This window comes from Octopus bimaculoides, chromosome 10 (assembly GCF_046866305.1).
Source record: "Octopus bimaculoides isolate indiv1 chromosome 10, ASM4686630v1, whole genome shotgun sequence".
Lineage (NCBI taxonomy): Eukaryota > Metazoa > Mollusca > Cephalopoda > Octopoda > Octopodidae > Octopus > Octopus bimaculoides.
Genome location: NC_142937.1, coordinates 42,481,164 through 42,500,092, shown reverse-complemented (window position 1 = coordinate 42,500,092; position 18,929 = coordinate 42,481,164). Strand labels below are relative to the sequence as shown.

Sequence of the window (18,929 nt, the reverse complement as noted above, 5' to 3'; positions counted from 1 at the left end):
GATTACATATATATATACCCACACATATACACACATATATATGTGTGTGTGTGTGTATGTATAAATATATATGTAATTTACTATTTCGTTATTAGTAGGATCAGCTGAAAAGTCGTCCACCAGTGAAGGATATATTTCACTTAATATACACAGAATTTAATTCAAGCATGTGTTAGTTTCAGGCTGTGAAGACACAATAAACTGACAAGCAATCTTTCAAACTCAAATACACAGCATGGGTGATCCTTTTTGGGAAAAATACGAGAAAAGGTGGTGGTCTTTGACAGAACATGAGAGAAGACTAGAAGGAGGTAGAGTCAAGGAGTGGAGTGAGAAAACGCAAAAACTAAAATGGAGTGGGGGGAAGAAAAAGAAAAGAAAGGAAGAGCTACGACCTTTTCTCCGTTCAAATCAGTATAGCTATGCATGGTGTTCGAACCAGAATTAATATTGCTGGTGTACATTGATTTTACGGGAAGAAGATCAAATTCTGTGAAACTGCATGCTCAACACGGAGAAGGTGGTGTCCGACAATTCAGCAAGAGAAATTTGCTCATTTCATTTATCTTTTGTCTGTTATTTGTCTTAATCATTACACCCCAGTACTTGTTTTTTAAAGCCTGTCACTTATTCCAACGGTTTCTCTTGTCAAATTGCAGGGACGTAAACACGCCAGCACCGGCTGCCAAGCAATTGTGGGGGACAAATATAAGCACAAAGACATACACACAGACACGCGCGTACACATACAAAAACACACACACACAAATACACACACACATAAACGACGGTCTTCTTTCAATTTCCACCTAGAAAGCTTTCCACCCAGAGGCTATTGTAGAAATCACTTGTACAAGGGGTCACACAGTGGGATTGAAATCAGAACCTTGTGGTTGGGAAGCAAACTTATGACCATAGAGCCACTTACGCGCTTATATATGTTTACATTTAAGAAGAATTTTTGATGTGGAATTCTTAAATTGAACAAGAAATGAGATTTTTCGGCTAAACAAAGCCTGCATCTCTGTAATTCATTAAAATATAGCTTGCATTGCTCCACGATGCTCCATCCGATAGTATGATGTATGATGTGCAGTTGGTCTTCAGACTCCATTTATAGCGAGCAAACTTTGTGGCTTTCTTCTGATCTACATGTGCGAAAGAAGAACAATGGCTGCATATCTGTTTTTAAAATTACTTTCGGATAAACCAATGTAATTTTTCTTTCGAGATTCCTTATTTTGGAACATTGCTGTGTGTTCGGCTTCATAACCCACTGAGCTGATCATGCATGTCAGGTCGAGTAGGAAAGCTTCTGAGTCTCGAAAGTTATACTTTGGAGTGGGCTCCTGGTATGACAATTCTATATCAACAATATGCTTGTAATACATGTATTACAAATCTCAACAATATCCTTGCAATACATTTATTGCAAATCACATTATATTTAATCTCTGCTTCCCTAGTGTTAATTTTAAAGTATCAAGTCTGTTACCGAAATCTTACTAGCAACGCATAGTTGCACGAATGAAACTGCATTGTTAATTATCCGTATAGTACTGTGGTTGTTCATTGGAACATTTCATACCTACATTTGCTTTGATGAAATACCTAACCAATTACACAGATTTGATAAATTGTTAAGTTTCTGTACGTTGATATTATGTATAGAGACTAACGCGGCGAGCTGGCAGAATCGTTAGCACGCTGGATGAAATGCTTAGCGGTATTTCGTCCGTCGGAAGGTTCTAAGCTCAAATTCCGCTGAGGTCGACTTTGCCTTTCATCTTCTCGGGGTCGATAAATTAAGTACTAGTTACGCTCTATATATAGCGGTATAAAAATCATCTCAGTATTCTAAGGTATTAATCTAATTTTCTTGTTAATCTATACCAGCGGTTTTTGTACCTTTGCAACAAATTTTTGGTTCGAAATGTGATATTTTAAAGTTCATCTAAACAACTAAACAATGCATCATTTGTGAACTATTATCTACGATATGATAACATGTAATCCCAGTTTAAATCGACAATTGATTCGAAAATTCCAGGAACTCCTAAGAAACAGTCACATATAGAGAAATAATTTCAAATATTTCATTATCACTTTTTCGACCAACATACATACATACATACATACATACGTACATACGTACGTACGTACATACGTAATGCATGTATATATATATACATATATACACAGACACACACACACACACACATATATATATATAAGCATACATATATACACATACATATATACATATATACATGCACACTTATCTGTGCACACACACATACACACACATATGTACACACATATGTGCACATACAAGCACACACATTCATACATATCGTGTACTCTTTCTTTTCATTGCATATCTGTCTTTCTCAAAAGTGTCTTTGCTTTCATACTCTCTGTTTCTGCTTCGTCAACTACACCGAACTTCAACGGACCGCTATGATAGTCACAACTAAACACACACACACACACACACACACAGACACAGACACACACACACACACATGCACACAAGCGCGCGCACTCACAAATTCTATTAAGATACTATACTTTATTGGTTACTGTACTTTTTCTGTTTCACCTTTAACAAACAAATGAAACAAAATGGTCTAAAATTCTACAGAACCAACAATGTGAGAACTAATATAAAAATAAGAAGCGAATACACAAAAATACGCTCCATCCCACAAAACAAAAATAAATGAATAAAAAAGGGCCACAACAAAGACACACAAAAAATATAAGCAAATATTAAATGTCCGCGAATATTCTACAAGACCGGATTTATACCAAATATTTAATTTAGTTTAATTTCAGCTAATTTCTTTAATTCAATCCGAGTCTTCGCAGTGAAATTATCAGTGTCCTTTTTGTTTGCATTCTCCAAGAGCTGTTGACGCGGTATTACCATTCTCTTAGACTTCTTTCCCTGCATTCTCAGACACGACTTTATACTTTTATTAATTTTTGTTTTCAAATATTGTTGTTATTGTTGTTGTTATTGTAGTTATTATTATTATTATTATTATTATTATTATTATTATTATTATTATTATTATTATTATCATTATTATTGTTGTTATTATTATTATTATTATTATTATTATTATTATTGTTGTTGTTGTTGTTGTTGTTGTTGTTGTTGTTGTTGTTGTTATTATTATTATTATTATTATTATTGTTTTTATTATTATTATTATTATTATTATTATTATTATTATTATTATTATTATTATTATCATGATTTGTCACTAAAGATTTCTCTATTTTAGCAAATTTTCTCGTTTCGTTTCGTTTCTTTTCTTTTATTTAACTATCATTTATTTGTTCTCGGCTTGTGATAATGGTGGTGGTGATAATGACGCTGATGGTAATGGCGGTGATGAGTATGTTGAGGAATACAATAATGGTGGTGGTGATAATGTCGGGGTGTTGATAATGTTGGCGTGGTGATAATGTAGGTGGTGATGACGACTGTAGTGATAACGTTGGTGGTGATAAACTTTGGGGGTATGGTGGGAGTAATTCGTGGTGTGAGTCTTGAGAGTAATGCCAATGGTGGTGGTGGTGGTGATGAAGCTGGTTGTAGTGTTGGGGCGATAGAGGTAGTAGTAGTAGTTGTAGTAGTAGTAGTAGTAGTTGTAGTAGTAGTAAAGCAATGTGATGCAGGCATAGGCAATTGTGGTGTCGTTGTTGGTTGTGTTGGAGGTATATGGAGGCTTTCGAACGAGTTGGCAGAAAGTGTCTAGTTCTGTCGGCGATTGAGTTGCGAGTGGTTTTCGAGGTTATTGTGTTGGAGGCAGTGCTGATGGAGGTAGTTGGAAATAAGTAAGAATGTTGGTGATAGCATTGTTGGAGGTAGTAGTGTTAGAGATAGTAGTGTTGGATGTAGTAGTAGTGGAATTAATAGTACTAGAGTTAGTTGTACTAGAGGTAGTAGTGTTGGAGATAGTAGAGTTGGATGTAATAGTACTAGAAATAGAAGTACTGGAGGTAGAAGTCTTGAAAGTAGTAGTGCTGGAGGTAGTAGTATTGGAGGCAGTAATGTTAGAGGAAGTAGTATTGGAGGTAGCAGTGTTGGATATAGCAGCGTTGAATGTAATATTACTGGAAGTAGTAGTACTGGAGATAATACAACTGGAGGTAATAGTGTTAGAGGTAGTAGTGTTGGAGGTAGTAGTGTTGGAGGTAGTAGTGTTGGAGGTAATAGGGTTGGATATAAGAATGTTGAATGTAATAGTACTGGAAGTAGTAGTACTGGAGATAGCAGTACTTGATATAGTAGTGTTGGAGATAGTAGTTTTGGAGATAGTAGTGTTGGAGATAGTAGTGCTGTAGGCAGTAGTGTTGGAGGTAATAGTGCTGGACGTTGTAGTGCTGGAGAGAGTAGTACTGGAGGTAGTAGTGTTGGAGGTAGACAATCATGTTCGAGGTAGGCAGTAGAGTTGGAGGTAGGCAGTAGAGTTGGAGGTCGGCTGTAGAGTTGGAGGTTGTAGATAGTCCTGTTGGAGGTAGGCAGTAGAGTTGGAGGTGGTAGATAGTACTGTTGGAGGATGTGGTTGTGGAATTGTGGTGCTTGAGGTAGCTTGTGATTTTCCTGGTTGTTCTGGTTGAGGTAGATAGTATTGCAACGCAGATAGTGGTGCTGGAGGAAAATACTGTTGGACAGGATGAAGTAGGGCGGTGGCGATGGGGGTGCTGCAACGTATCTTTATATTCTATTTTCTGTTTTTTTTTTTATATTTCCAACTAAATATGTCTGTTTATAGTTTATTTCATTTTTAATTATTTTTCTCCTTTTAGTGTTCAATCTTATTAGTCCAGTTTTTAATAAACTGGTACATATTTGAATTTAAACAAAAGAAAAAAAAAAAGAAATATAATTGCAAATAAATAATAAAATAATATAAAATAAATTACAATAAAATACAATTACGTATCAGAAAACGAAATTTAAATAAAAAAATATTATTTTTTGTTGGAATTAATTTAAGCATCACACGAAATGCAGTAAATTCAAGAAATACACACGCACACACACACACACACACACACACACACACACATACACATATCATACACAACACACATACACACACGCGCTCACGCATAGACTGTGATATATTTATATGTGTCTATCAGTATGATGTATGCATATATTTATGTGTGGGTGTGTGTGAGTGTGACTGTGTGTGTGTGTGCGTGTGTGCGTGTGGATGTGCGTGTATAAATGTGTGTGCACACGCGCGTACAGCAGCAGCGACAGAAACGAAACACCACTACCACCACCACCACCACCACCACCAATACTCCTTTCTGTTAAAGGCAAAAGGCCTGAAATTTTGGGGCAAGCGGACGAGCTGATTACGTCAAGCCTGTTCCTCAATTGGTGTTTATTTATCGATTCCGAAAGGAGGAAAAGCAAAGTCGATTTCGGAGGAATTTGAACTCAAGATAAATTACCGCCAATCATTTTGAATTTTAACCGGTGCTGTAACGATTCTGTCAGCTCACCTCTTTAATAATAATAATGACAACAACAACAATAATAATAGTAATAAGCCACAGATCTCAGTATGGACCACCGATTGTACCTCCCAAAAATTAGAATAGATAATATAAAAAATAGCATGAACCTGGCCGTCAAAGAACTAATAGCCACAGAAACAAATGTCAATATCACCGAGCTAAATAACATAATATATACAGCAGCCACAAAGGAAGCTGGATATTCCCTCAAACCCATCCAAACAGGAGCACCACAACCCAAACAAACCCTGTGGATGAATAATATCCAGAAAACAAGAGAAAAGATCTATCAATCCTTAACGAAACTAGTAGACAATCAACACAACAATCCGGTACGGGATTGTGTGGCTGGTCTGCTGTAATGTGGTTTAGTGTTCTATTGTTGTTGTTTGTTGTTGTTATTATTGATCTTTCCCAGCTGAGCAGGTATATCATCAAAAGTCATCCAGCGATGACTATCACCACGTATTCCTGCATGTAGAGAAGAAAGGAGGATACTATCTAGTTCTATCCTTTTGTTTTGCATACGATTTCGTACACAACTTGCCAGAATTCGGTCTGAAATAGGATTGTTCATAGGGAAAGACATGGCAGTGTGGTTAAGAAACTCGTTTTCCAACCATGTGGAGTCAGGTTCCGTCTCATTATGAAGCACCTTCATCAAGTGTCTTCTACTACAACAGCGAGCCGACCAATGCTTTGTGAGTGAAATTGATAGACGGAAAGTATATGAAACTCCCTCGTGTATGCCTGTATGTTTGTATGTATGCATGTATGTATGTATGTGTGTGTATGTGTGTGTATGTATGTATGTATGTATGTATGTGTGTGTGTATGTATGTATGTATGTATATATGTATGAATGTATGTGTGTATATTTGTGTGCATGTATGCATGCATGTATGTTTGTATCTATCTATCTATACATATACATATGTATACATACATAATACATACGCATGTGTATGTATACGCCTACACATCCTTCCCTCCCTTTATATATATGTGTGTGTGTGTATGCATGTGTGTGTATGCATGTGTGTGTGTGTGTGTGTGTGTGTGTGTGTGTGTGTGTGTGTGGAAGACATGTAGTATGTGCGCGTGATAAGGAGAATACAACATGAATAAAGCAATTCTTCATAATATATTAGACATGTGTCTATGAACAACGATTCTATTTATGTGGGAGTTGTTTAGCTCTCGGTCAATGATTAACCAAACTGAGCTGAACATTCCAGCCGTGACCATACTGTCTTTTTCGTGTAAACTCTGGTATGAGGACGATTTAGTTGTTATACCTAGCAGATCTACCGACGACATGGAGACACCACGACTGTTTCATGTAAAAGCTTGCTTGTTCTTTGAGGTGTTCGTTTGCAGCTTCTGCTTTAGTTACGGCTATTCTTTAAAGTGTATCTCTGACAATAGAGATAGTGAAGCATAGTCTCTCAAATAAACATAATATATTTCTATAACTAAAACAAATCAACAGAAAAACGTACTGACTATTTGGTCTCGAAGGAGAAAAAGATGAGACAATGGGACGCCAAAATTTAGCAAATCAAATTCTATTAAAATATATACGAGTCCGTGTGTGTGCGTGTATGCATATGTATGTGGGTGTACATATATATTCTTGTACATAGAATATATATATACATATATATATTTATATATATATATATATATATATATATATATATATATATATATATATATATATATATATATATATATATATATATATATATATATATACACATATATCTGAGGGTGTGTGTTTGTGTGTGTGTGTGAGTGTGTGTGTGTGTGTGTGTGTGTGTGTGTGTGACCATATATAAGTACGTAAATATATTTCTTAATTTTATTGGCAGCAAAACAACCCAGTAACTGCCAATAATAAAAAGAAATAAATTGTCATATGACAATTAAGGAAGCATGGTTTTTTATTGTGTATGTATGTAAGTATGTATGTATGTATGTATGTATGTATGAATGAATGTAAGTACGTGTGAGTATGTATGTATTCATGTATGTATTCATATATACATATATAGATATATATATGTTCGTGTATGTGAACATGGCTATATTATATAGGTAATAAATATTCTAACGTATACATATATAATATACATATATAATATACATATATATATATATATATATATATATATATATATATATATATATATATATATATATATATGGGAGAATATACAAATAATAACAACAGACGAGGACAGGTGGTGTAAATAACAAAAGTATATATTAGTATGACGCTCGGGAATACGTAAAGTCTTTGACGTTTCGAGCTACGCTCTTCAACAGAAAGAATACGGAGACAAGGAGAAAAACACGGAGAAAAAAAATTGAATAGTGTTCAGTCAACGGTCAATCATAATAATGGCCGATCATAACAATGGCTGACCGGAAGTTAGAAATTCTTATTTCAGGAGAGCTAAGAAAGGGGGAGATAACAAACGGTGATCGGGAACGAGGGGCTGTGTGTGGGAGGTAGAATGCTGGTGATCTTGACGTATGTAGTGTGAAAATGGGGAAGGGAGAAAGGGAGAAAGTAGTTGGTCAGTTGTAGTGTGTGCGTGGTGTGATGCGAGGGTATTGGTGTGGTGTGATGTCAGGGTGTTGGGAGGTGGGGAAGGCATGGGTGGAGTGTGGGGCAGAGGTAGGGGTATATATATATATATATATATATATATATATATATATATATATATATATATAGTATGTATGTATATGTATATATATATATATATATATATATATATATATATATATATATATATATATATATATATATTTATATATATATGCATGGATCTATTTCAAAACGGGGGCACCAGTATTTTCTTAACGAAACACTAACAAAACACTTTGAAACTTGGGACACTAGTAGAATGTGTCATATAATACATCTTTTACTCTTAGAATTCTTAACAAAAAAACGTACATCGCAAGTTATTCCATGTTAAAGTTGTCGTATTTCTGTAATTTCAACCAATCACTGACGTCTATTCAGCTGAATAGAGTTACTGCTGGGCGGTCATAAAAACGTTATTCCCTGTGACATATTTCATCCGGTTTAATCGTAATTTATACGCATATATTGTTTATATAATAAATTACGCTGTGCGTATCTATGTGTGTAACAATTTTAGAGTTCGGATTCTAGAGTTAGGGTTAGTTTTAGGGTTAGGGTTAGGGTTAGGGTTAGGGTTAACACTCTAGTTAGGGTTAAGGTTAGGGTTAGGGTTAGGGTTAGGGTTAGGGTTAGGGTTAGGGTTAACAGTTTAGTTAGGGTTAGGGTTAGGGTTAGGGGATTAATACGATATACACCGTTACAGTGCTAACTGTTTTCAACTGAATAGACGTCAGTGATTAGTAGTAATTATCGAAATATGACAATTTTTTACATGAAATAAATTCGAATACAAAAATTTTTTTCTGTTCTATAACACAAAATAGATAAGTATACGAAGTTTGAAAGTCTTTCGGTACCAAAAACACTACATAAAACATAAATGAAAACTGGTGCCCCCGTTTTGAAATAGATCCATATGCATTTGTATCAAATATATATACATGCATAACTGTGTGTGTGTGTGTGTGTGTGTGTGTGTGTGTGTGTGTGTGTGTGTGTGTGTATGTGTGTGTGTGCGTCTGTCTCTGTTTATATTTATATTTATATTTATATATTTATATATTTGATCCTTTATATTGAACACTCAATATTTCATCTACATTCAATACTTTCTTTCATGGTGCCATCCATTTTTATTTTATTTTATTTTATATTGTATATTTTATATTATATTATATATTGTATATTCCATATTCTACACCCCACATTAGTTCTGCAGGAATATAAATAAAACATAAAAAACAGACAGTGTTGGAACTCTTTTAAACAAAATAATATATTCCTCTATACACAATCATACAAAAAAACCCACCTTTTTTGTATTTGTTTTTACTCGCATATATATATATATATATATATATATATATATATATATATATGTATATTGTTGTACTTGGGGATGGTCATATTGCCAGTTTAGCCAATAAAAACACACGCACTGTATATTTGGTGTTAATTTGCTTCAGCTTATATTACATTACATTAATCCTATTTCGGCCAGAGTTCTTTCGTCACACTTCTGTGACCTCATCAGTTGTCCTTTGCTTTCTTCTTTCTTATGTGTGTTCCACCTTGCTAACTATGAGCCATTTTGCATTTTTGAAAACACCAAATATACAGTGCGTGTGTTTTTATTGGCTAAACTGGCCATATGACCATCCCCAAGTACAGCAACATCTGTTTCAACACACGATTTCACATCAAAAATCTTGCAAAACAAATATATATATATATATATATATATATATATATACATGTATATATTTCTAAGCACTTATTTGTTTTTAAGTATATATATATGTGTTTGTGTGAGTTAGATAGTGCGTACGTGTGCGCGCGCGCATGTTTGTGTGCGAGCGCGTGATACACAAGGACTCCCAGAGCCTAATCAGGTATTGGTGTGAGCAAGGAGTGCTCATATGCACCACAAATGCGCATGAGAGTTTCTGTCATAAACATCGTAGTATTGTGCCTGTTGTAATACAACATCTACGGTCAAATGGTGATAAATTTTATCGTTATATATATATGTATGTATATATATATATATATATATATATATATATATATATATATATATATATATATATATATATATACATACACACACACATATATATATATATACATATATATATACATATATATACATACATATATACACATATATATATATGGGACAATGTACGAAAAAACAACAACAGACGAGGACAGGTGGTGTAAACAACAAAAGGATGTATTAGTATGACGCTCGGGAATACGGAAAGTCTTTAACGTTTCGAGCTACGCTCTTCAACAGAAAGAATACGGAGACAAGGAGAAAAGCACGGAGACAAGGATATATACATATACATATACATATATACATATATATATAGACATATATATATATATATATATATATATATATATATATATATATATATATATATATATATATATATATATATATATATATATATATATATATATACATATACATATATATATGTATATGTATGTATACGTATATATATGTATATATATATGTATAATATGTATGTATGTATGTATGTATGTATGTATGTATCTATCTATCTATCTATCTATCTATCTATCTATCTATCTATATCTATCTTTATATATATGTGTGTGTGTGTGTGTGTGTGTGTGTATCATGGGCGTGCGGTGATCGTTCTTGCTGGGGAAACAATGACCAAAATTTTCTGTCTCATAGATATTTGAATCTAATTGACATGTTCATATTATACAGTTATTCTTAGAAGTAAAAAAAATCGCATTTTATATTGTGGGTCTTCTGTAATTTGAAAAAGTATAAAATATTAATTCAATAAACGCAGAAAACTACACGCATGTTATTTTTTCACTGCTTTTCTAATGGAAGCAGAACGTCAACTTGCTTCCCTTTTCCTAATAATAATAATAATAATAATTCTTTCTATAATAGGCACAAGGCCTCAACTTTGGGGAGGGGGATAGTCGATAGTCGATTATATCGAACCCAGTACTCAACTGGTAATTAATTTATCGACCCCGAAAGGATGAAAGGTAAAGTCAACCAAGGCGCAATTTGAACTCAGAGCGTAGCGACGGGCGAAATACCGGTAAATATTTCCCCTAGCATGCTAACGATTCTGCCAGCTCACAGCCTTAATAATAATAATAATAATAATAATAATAATAATAATAATAATAATAATAATAATAATAATAATAATAATAATAATAATAATAATAATATTGATGATGATGATGATGATGACGATGATGATGATGATGATAGTAATAATAATAACTATTATTATTATTATTATTATTATTATTATTATTATTATTATTATCCTTTCTAAAATCCTTTCTAATGATAATAATGCGTTAGAGACTATACTGTCTGCAAGATACCATTTTGGACAATATATAGATAAAAAGTAGTGGGGATTTTCATTAACCTGTGAATAATCAAAAGAAGAGAAATTAAAAAGAAAATCATAGCCAAAAATTCCCCAAAAAGGAAGAATAAAACCCAGGGGTTACAAAGGGACGGCACAGGTTCGTGGCAAAAAAATGCTGCCCTTTTTAGCATAATTAAACACGGAATATTCAGTAAAAACAAGAGAGCGTATAGAATAGTTAACCCTTTATGGAAACAATCGAAGTGAAAATCATAAAAATCAATAATGATAATATTTGGTTCAAATTTGGGTACAAGATCAGCAATTCTAGGTGCGAAGTTAGTCGAGTACATCGATCGGAGTGTTTAATTGGTACTATATTTTACCGATCCAAAAGGAAGAAAGATCAAGTTGAATTATGAGAGATAGCTGCACCAGCACCCAGCTGCTACTCAAATTTCAGCTGAGTGGACTGAAGCAATGTGAAAATATGTGCCTTCCTCAAGAATCATATGAGCCGCCCGGTTCAGGAATTGAACCCAAGACATAATCGTTAGCTGTACACACTAACCACTTGGTGATATGCTTTCACAAATATGTCCAAATAGAACTAGTATGCAGTGCATACGTATCGCTTGGTATTTCAGTACAAAACCAAGACAAAACAATATATAGTTCTATATTTAAGAGATGAGAAATTATGTACATTATTTACATTATTTGCAATTGATGGATATTTGTCCTCATCTAGTTTGTTGTTAACACAATTTTTCGGTTGATATACCCTCCAGCCTTCATCAGGTGTCTTGGAGAGATTTCGAAATTTCCCCAAGACATCTGATGAAGGCTGGAAGGTATGTCAGCTGAAACGTTGTGTTAACAACACACAAGATGAGGACAAATATCCGTCAAATGTAAATAATGTAAATAATGAAAACAATGTATGAAAGCAAGGTACACACAGCTCGGCTTAGTAATGCAGTGAAAAGTTGAACACAGAAAGTAAAAATTCCGAAATTCCGGTAAGCATTTTGCTCGACACGAAAGTGAGTCTGCCATATAACAAAGTTGATAACGGCAATAAGTTTTTCTAATTATGGCACTAGGCCAGCAATTTTTAGAAGAAAGGTTTAGCCTCTATCTTCGAGCACAGTACTTCACTTGTACTTTATTTTATCGACCTCGAAACGATGACAGGAAAAGTCGACCATAGAAGAGTTTGAACGCAGAACGTAATAAATAGGAAAAAATGTCGCTAAAGATTTTGTCCATTGTACCAACACACTGCCTAATCATATCAATGAGAAAACAAAGCCGATCACTGACAATATTAATAATTTTCAATGCAAAAATATAAATAAGCGAATGTGCAAATATTTCTTTGGATAGTGCATATTATATATATATATATATATATATATATATATACATGTCTCTCTCTCTCTCTATATATATATATATGTATATATATATGTATATATATATATATATATATATATATATATATATATATATATATATATATATATATATATATATATATATACATATATATATACATATATATATATATATATATATATATATATATATATATATATATATATATATATATATATATATATATATATATATATATATATATATATATATATATATATATATGTATGTTTGTATATATCCATATACATATATATATATTTATGCGTACACACACACACAGATATGTATTTATATGAGAGAAATGTTTTTTAAATGGAAAATTTCCTGTATCTGATATATTAGAATGTTCGCATTTGTTCAGCAATATATATACAGCTGTAAAAATAGCAGTTTGCATTCATAATAGCCAGCCGTGGCCACCTATACAACTATGTAATTCTTTCCAGTGTTCAGTGCCATTTTTAGTTGATACCAAAATATACCAGACGAAAATAAGTGGAGTGAGTTTATAGATCGCAATCGGAAATTGTGCCACACTACTATTAATATTATTAATATTTTCCAAGTATTCCTATTTTTATTGCATGCTTTCACTGCATTACTAAGCCGAGCTGTATGCAGCTCGCTTACATGCATTGTTTTGTCTTGGTTTTGTATTGAAATACCATGCAATATGTGTGCACTGCATACTAGATCTATTTGGACATATTTGTGAAAGAATATGACCAAGTGGTTAGTGTGTACAGCTAACGATCATAATGTCTTGGATTCAGTTCCTGAACCGGGCAGCTCATTGGATCCTGGAGGAAGGTACATTTTTTTCACATTGTCCCAGTCCACTCAGCTGAAAATGAGTAGCAGCAGAATGCTGGCGCAGCTAACTCTCTCTCCAGCTGTCACATATTATTGGATCAAAGCTTGGGAGAGCCGTAAGAATATCTATATCTGCTTACAAGTACATAGGCATCTAAAACAATAAACAATGTGTTACCAAACCATAATCGTTTGCCAGTGACGGTTGATATTTTGGGGCATATTTGTAAATCCTGGTATTTTGGATATGTACCTGCATATTTTTAAACACGCTCCAAGCACCTATATTATTGGTTTCTATGTTCAGCCCCTATGGTATGGGTTTCTCTATGTCCAGATCTTTATATCTGCGGTATATCTTCGCTTCTTATAAAAATATATTATCACATGTTGCGACTAATACTTCGATCAGGATGTGATTTCTTTCATAATGGACCTTGACAACAATACCTGGAAAATTTTCTCTCATCTCTCTGAATGTGTGGATTGGAATATCCCAGAGTGTAGTCGGTTTGTCATCGTTTCACATTTCTTGTGATGTCTGCTTATTCTACATCTTGCTTCTTGGTATGATATTCACATAACTGAGGACACGAAACCACAAAATCTGCCACACACAATGGTGTACTCTTTTTTGTCTAAGCGTTAGCAAGTAGTATTGCAAGTTTTCTGTTAGTATTTCTCCTCCGTCCATTTTTCTCAGCTCTTGCCATTTTGGAATTTTTGTAGCCTTCACTTTAGAATAGCGCTCCTCAACTGGTATTCCGCGGCACACTGGTGTGCCACGAGACGTTGCTAAGTGTGCTGCAGTGTAAGCTGAATATAATTTTTTTTTTTGCTATAGTTTTAGTAATATTTTTATTTCAGCTGTGCTGCCGAATTTTGAAAAGAGTATAAGTGTACCGAAAGTGAAAAAAACGTTGCGGAACACTAGATTGACATTGTTATGTTATCCCAATTTAGCTTAGTCTTTAGTTCCTTTGTAATTTATATTCTTTCTTCTGTACTCTTCTTTTCACTCCCTGTTTTGTATTTGCTGGTTTCTTTTGAGACAGAAAAATACTTTTGTTTTGTTCGTGTTTTGCAGCTATTTCTTTTAAATTGATATTTTATAAAATTTCTTTAGTTGCACAAGACTACCTCCTCCCTTATTCATGTACGTAGGTCAGATTTTTTGGTTTTAGGCGCATTTTTCTCATTTGAATATAATGCCACTTTCTGTAGTTAACCCTCATGTAGTTGACCCTCTGTAGTTAACTCTCATGTTTCTGTCTTAATGAACTATGTAGTGTTTCTGCCTAATTGTCCTTCCATAACATTTTTCCGTGTCTAGTGTTTACATTTTTCCGTGTCTAGTGTTGCTGCTGCTGCTACTGCTGCTGCTGCTATTATTATTATTATTGTGGGGTCGCAAATGGCCCAGTGGTTAGGGCAGTGGACTTGCGGTCATAGGATCGCAGTTTCGATTCTTAAACCGGGTGTTGTGAGTGTTTATTGAGCGAAGACACCTAAATCTTCACGAGGCCTCGGCAGGGGGTGGGGTGGCCAACCCTGCTGTACTCTTTCACCAAAACTTTCTTTCACTCTTTCTTCCTGTTTCTGTTGTACCTGTATTTCAAAGCGCTAGACTTGTTACACTCTGTGTCACGCTGAATCTCCCCGAGAACTACGTTAAGGGTACACGTGTCTGTGCACGTTAATTTCACGAGCAGGCTGTTCCGTCGATCGGATCAACTGGAACCCTCGTCCTCGTAACTGACGGAGTGCCACGATTATTATTATTATAATTATTATTATTATTATTATTATTATTATTATTATTATTATTATTATTATTATTTATTGATGCATTTTTTTTTGGGGGGGGGGTTCCTAAATGGTTAATTGATTTTGTTAGTAACCCGTTGCTTTGTTCAGCTTTTTTTTTTTCGGACACGGATATTTTGTTAAATAAGGTCCCTAACGTCATTGAATGTAGCGATGAACGGTAAGATCGTGTCCTGGAGGCACCATCCTTATTTGAAAAGGAATGTGAGGGTCGAAAAGAATGTGCTGCTCCTTAATGAATTTGTTTATGCGTGGGTGAATGTTGTGAGGATGATCCGAGTGACTGAACCTAATCTGCGTTGGCAGCTGTAGACTGAATAATTTCCAATGGTGCTCTTAATGATAGCGAATCTGTGCCGTTCTTTGGTTCCCCCTGGGTGTTACTCTTCCTTATTGGGGAATTTTTTGGTTATAATTTTCTTGTTTATTTTTATTCTTTTTATTTTTCACAAGTTAATGTAAATCCCTACAATCCGTTTCTGTGTGTGTATTGTCCTAAGTGATTCCTTGCAAACCGTGTGGCTAATTAAGCATTACTGTTATTAGTATTATTATTATTATCATTAATATTTTTCTTCTTTTAATCTGCATGTTCGATGGAATCACTTGCCAGTACACATCTAGAGCCCTAGGGTAAATGAAGAATAGGAGGTGATATTGATTGGTCTCTTCCTTGAAATTGCTGGACTAATTCCAAAATTTGAAACGTTGTTGTTGCTGTTGTTGTTATTGTTGCTGCTGTGGCTGCTGTTCTTGTTGTATAAGGCAGCAAGCGGACAGAATTGTTAGCATGTAGGTAGAAATTCTTCACACCATATCTTCCAGCTTTTTACATTCTTGGAGAGGGGAAGTGGGGAGGGCAGTAAAGAAATAATATAACACAAACGTTTAAATTGACCGGGATTTTCTTGGGATGTGGGCGGTATTTGTCAGCTCAATCTTTTGAAGTGTTCTTTGAGACATGTTTCTCCTGGGATGTAGTCTAGATGTTTTTGACATCACTTTTTATCCTAGGGCACCCACAATAACAGGAACAGTTTTTGCTTTAAGATTCCACGCCTTTTGTACTTCAATTTCGGGTCCTTGTACTTACTAAGCTTGTGAAATTCCTATATTTTTATCAGTAGAGACACCTACATCTATTAGTCGACAAGTATTTTCTTCCCTGTTTTTAATAGTTACGTCTGATCGATTAGTCTGTATTGTTCTATCAGTGTTGACTGGAAAACTCCATAGGATGGTGACATTTTTACCTCCAGCCACTGGCTAATGATGGTGTTCATACCAATTTGTAGGAGTGTCGATTTTGTAGTGCTTACATACTCCCCAATGTAAGTGCTGTCCTACCCTGTCGTCTAGATTTTAAATTCGCTCGGTGTTGGCACAGAACATCCCAAAATGAGATGGTCTACTGTTTCATGAAATCTGTTGCAGAACCTGTATTTTGTGTCAGCACAGTTTTGAAATACATTAGTCTGGTAATTTCTGCTTGACAAGCTTTCATTTTGTGCCACCAGTATAAAGCCTCCAGTCACTGCTTTCAATACTGAACTCCCCACACACTGATAAGTTGTTGCTTGGTCCACATCAGCATTTTCGAAGAATAATATATCGTCCATGCCGGCGTTTCTCGTTCCACTGCTCCTCGGTTTGTTTCTGCCCGTTTATTTTAATAGTCTGCTTGGTTCGTTTTGCTTGCTTTGTAGCAACGGTTTCAGGTTCATCATGTAATTCAGGGTTAGCGGAAAATTTCCTTCAGAATTTATAAGCTTCCTTGACAACACAATGCAATTTTTAGTGATTTCATATTCGCGCACAAGCTGCAGCATCCTCCCTACTAGATAACTACGTGTTAATTCCTACAGTGGAGGTTTTACAGCAGAGTTCTAACAGCATCATTCCCCTTCCCTCGTTGCTTCTAAGTAGGTACAGACGGTCACCATCTGCTTTAGTGTGGTGCACGTAATTACATGTCAATAATTTCTTTACTGTCCTGTCTATAAGTTGGAATTCCTTAGGATTCCACTGTTTACACGAACGTTTACTTTTCGGATAAAACCCTTTGTAACCTTCGTCCTGTCTTTGTCCTTACATGTTTTTAATTTATATTAGCCCTTGTGGCCAATAAAACCAGAATCAATTATTATTATTATTGTTATTGTTGTTGTTGTTGTTATTATTATTATTATTATTATTATTTTTTTGTTGTTGTTGTTGTTGTTGTTATTATTATTATTATTATTATTATTATTATTATTATTATTATTATTATCACGACGACGCCCACCACCACGACCATCACCACGACCATCATCACCACAATTACCATTGTTGTTGTTATTGTTATTAGTTTTATTGTCGGTGTTGTTGTTTTCATTGTCATCGTCGTTGTTGTTGTTGTTGTTGTTTGTTGTTGTCATAGATATTATTGCCAATATTGATATTATTAATAATGATGGTGTTTTTATTGTCATTGTCTTCCATGATGTTGTTGCTTTATTTTATGTATTTTCGCATTTTTTTTTTACCATTTATTCGTTTCATCGTTCTCGAGAGTGTTTTTTGTTATTGCTGCTTTCATCATTGACTTTGTTGTTGCTGTCATCGGCGTCTTGTTGTCATCGCTGTTACTTTCGTCGTCGTTTTTAACGATTTTAATTGTTTTTTTGAATTTTCCACATTTTTTTTTATTGGCATGAATTCTTGGTGCAAATATCTTTGCATTGACTGGCGTAGTAGTAGTAGTAGCAGTAGTAGTAGTAGTAGCTGCTGCTACTGCTGTTGTTTTTGTTTTTCTTACAGCAGCAGTAGCAGCAGTGTAGATGCAGCAATGATAGCATCATCATAATCATCGTTGTAATCATCGTAACACCACAACCTACACCACCAATTACACCACCACTTACACCACCAGTTACACCACCATCACCACCACCACCAACACTACTACCACCACCACCACCACCACCACCACCACCACTACCAACACCACTACCACCACCAAAAACAACAACAACAACACTACTACTACTACTACTACAAATTCGTATTAAAAAGTATGTTTATACAACTCCGGCTTTCGAGAACTTCCATTTGACATTAACTAGTTTCGGAAAACTCATATTACTTCTTTTCTTTCCTTCTACTCCTTAATTTTTCGTTGATCGTTTTCTTCGTTTTTCTTCCTTGTTTCCACACTTTTTACTTTACAATCTACCTCTTATTTTGAGTGGAAACTACTA

The 18,929-nt window shown here is 34.5% G+C and overlaps 1 protein-coding gene across 1 annotated transcript in view; it reads right to left on the bottom strand.

Annotated features, from left to right (window-relative positions):
• Positions 1-1,391, bottom strand: part of LOC149133686 (uncharacterized) — a 56,859-nt gene extending 55,468 nt beyond the window's left edge. Inside the window, exon 1 of the mRNA XM_089358219.1 lies at positions 1,199-1,391. Within this exon, the coding sequence (XP_089214345.1) occupies positions 1,199-1,391 (193 nt within the window). The remainder of the gene's footprint in view (positions 1-1,198) is intronic.
• Between the last annotated feature and the right edge of the window lie 17,538 nt (positions 1,392-18,929).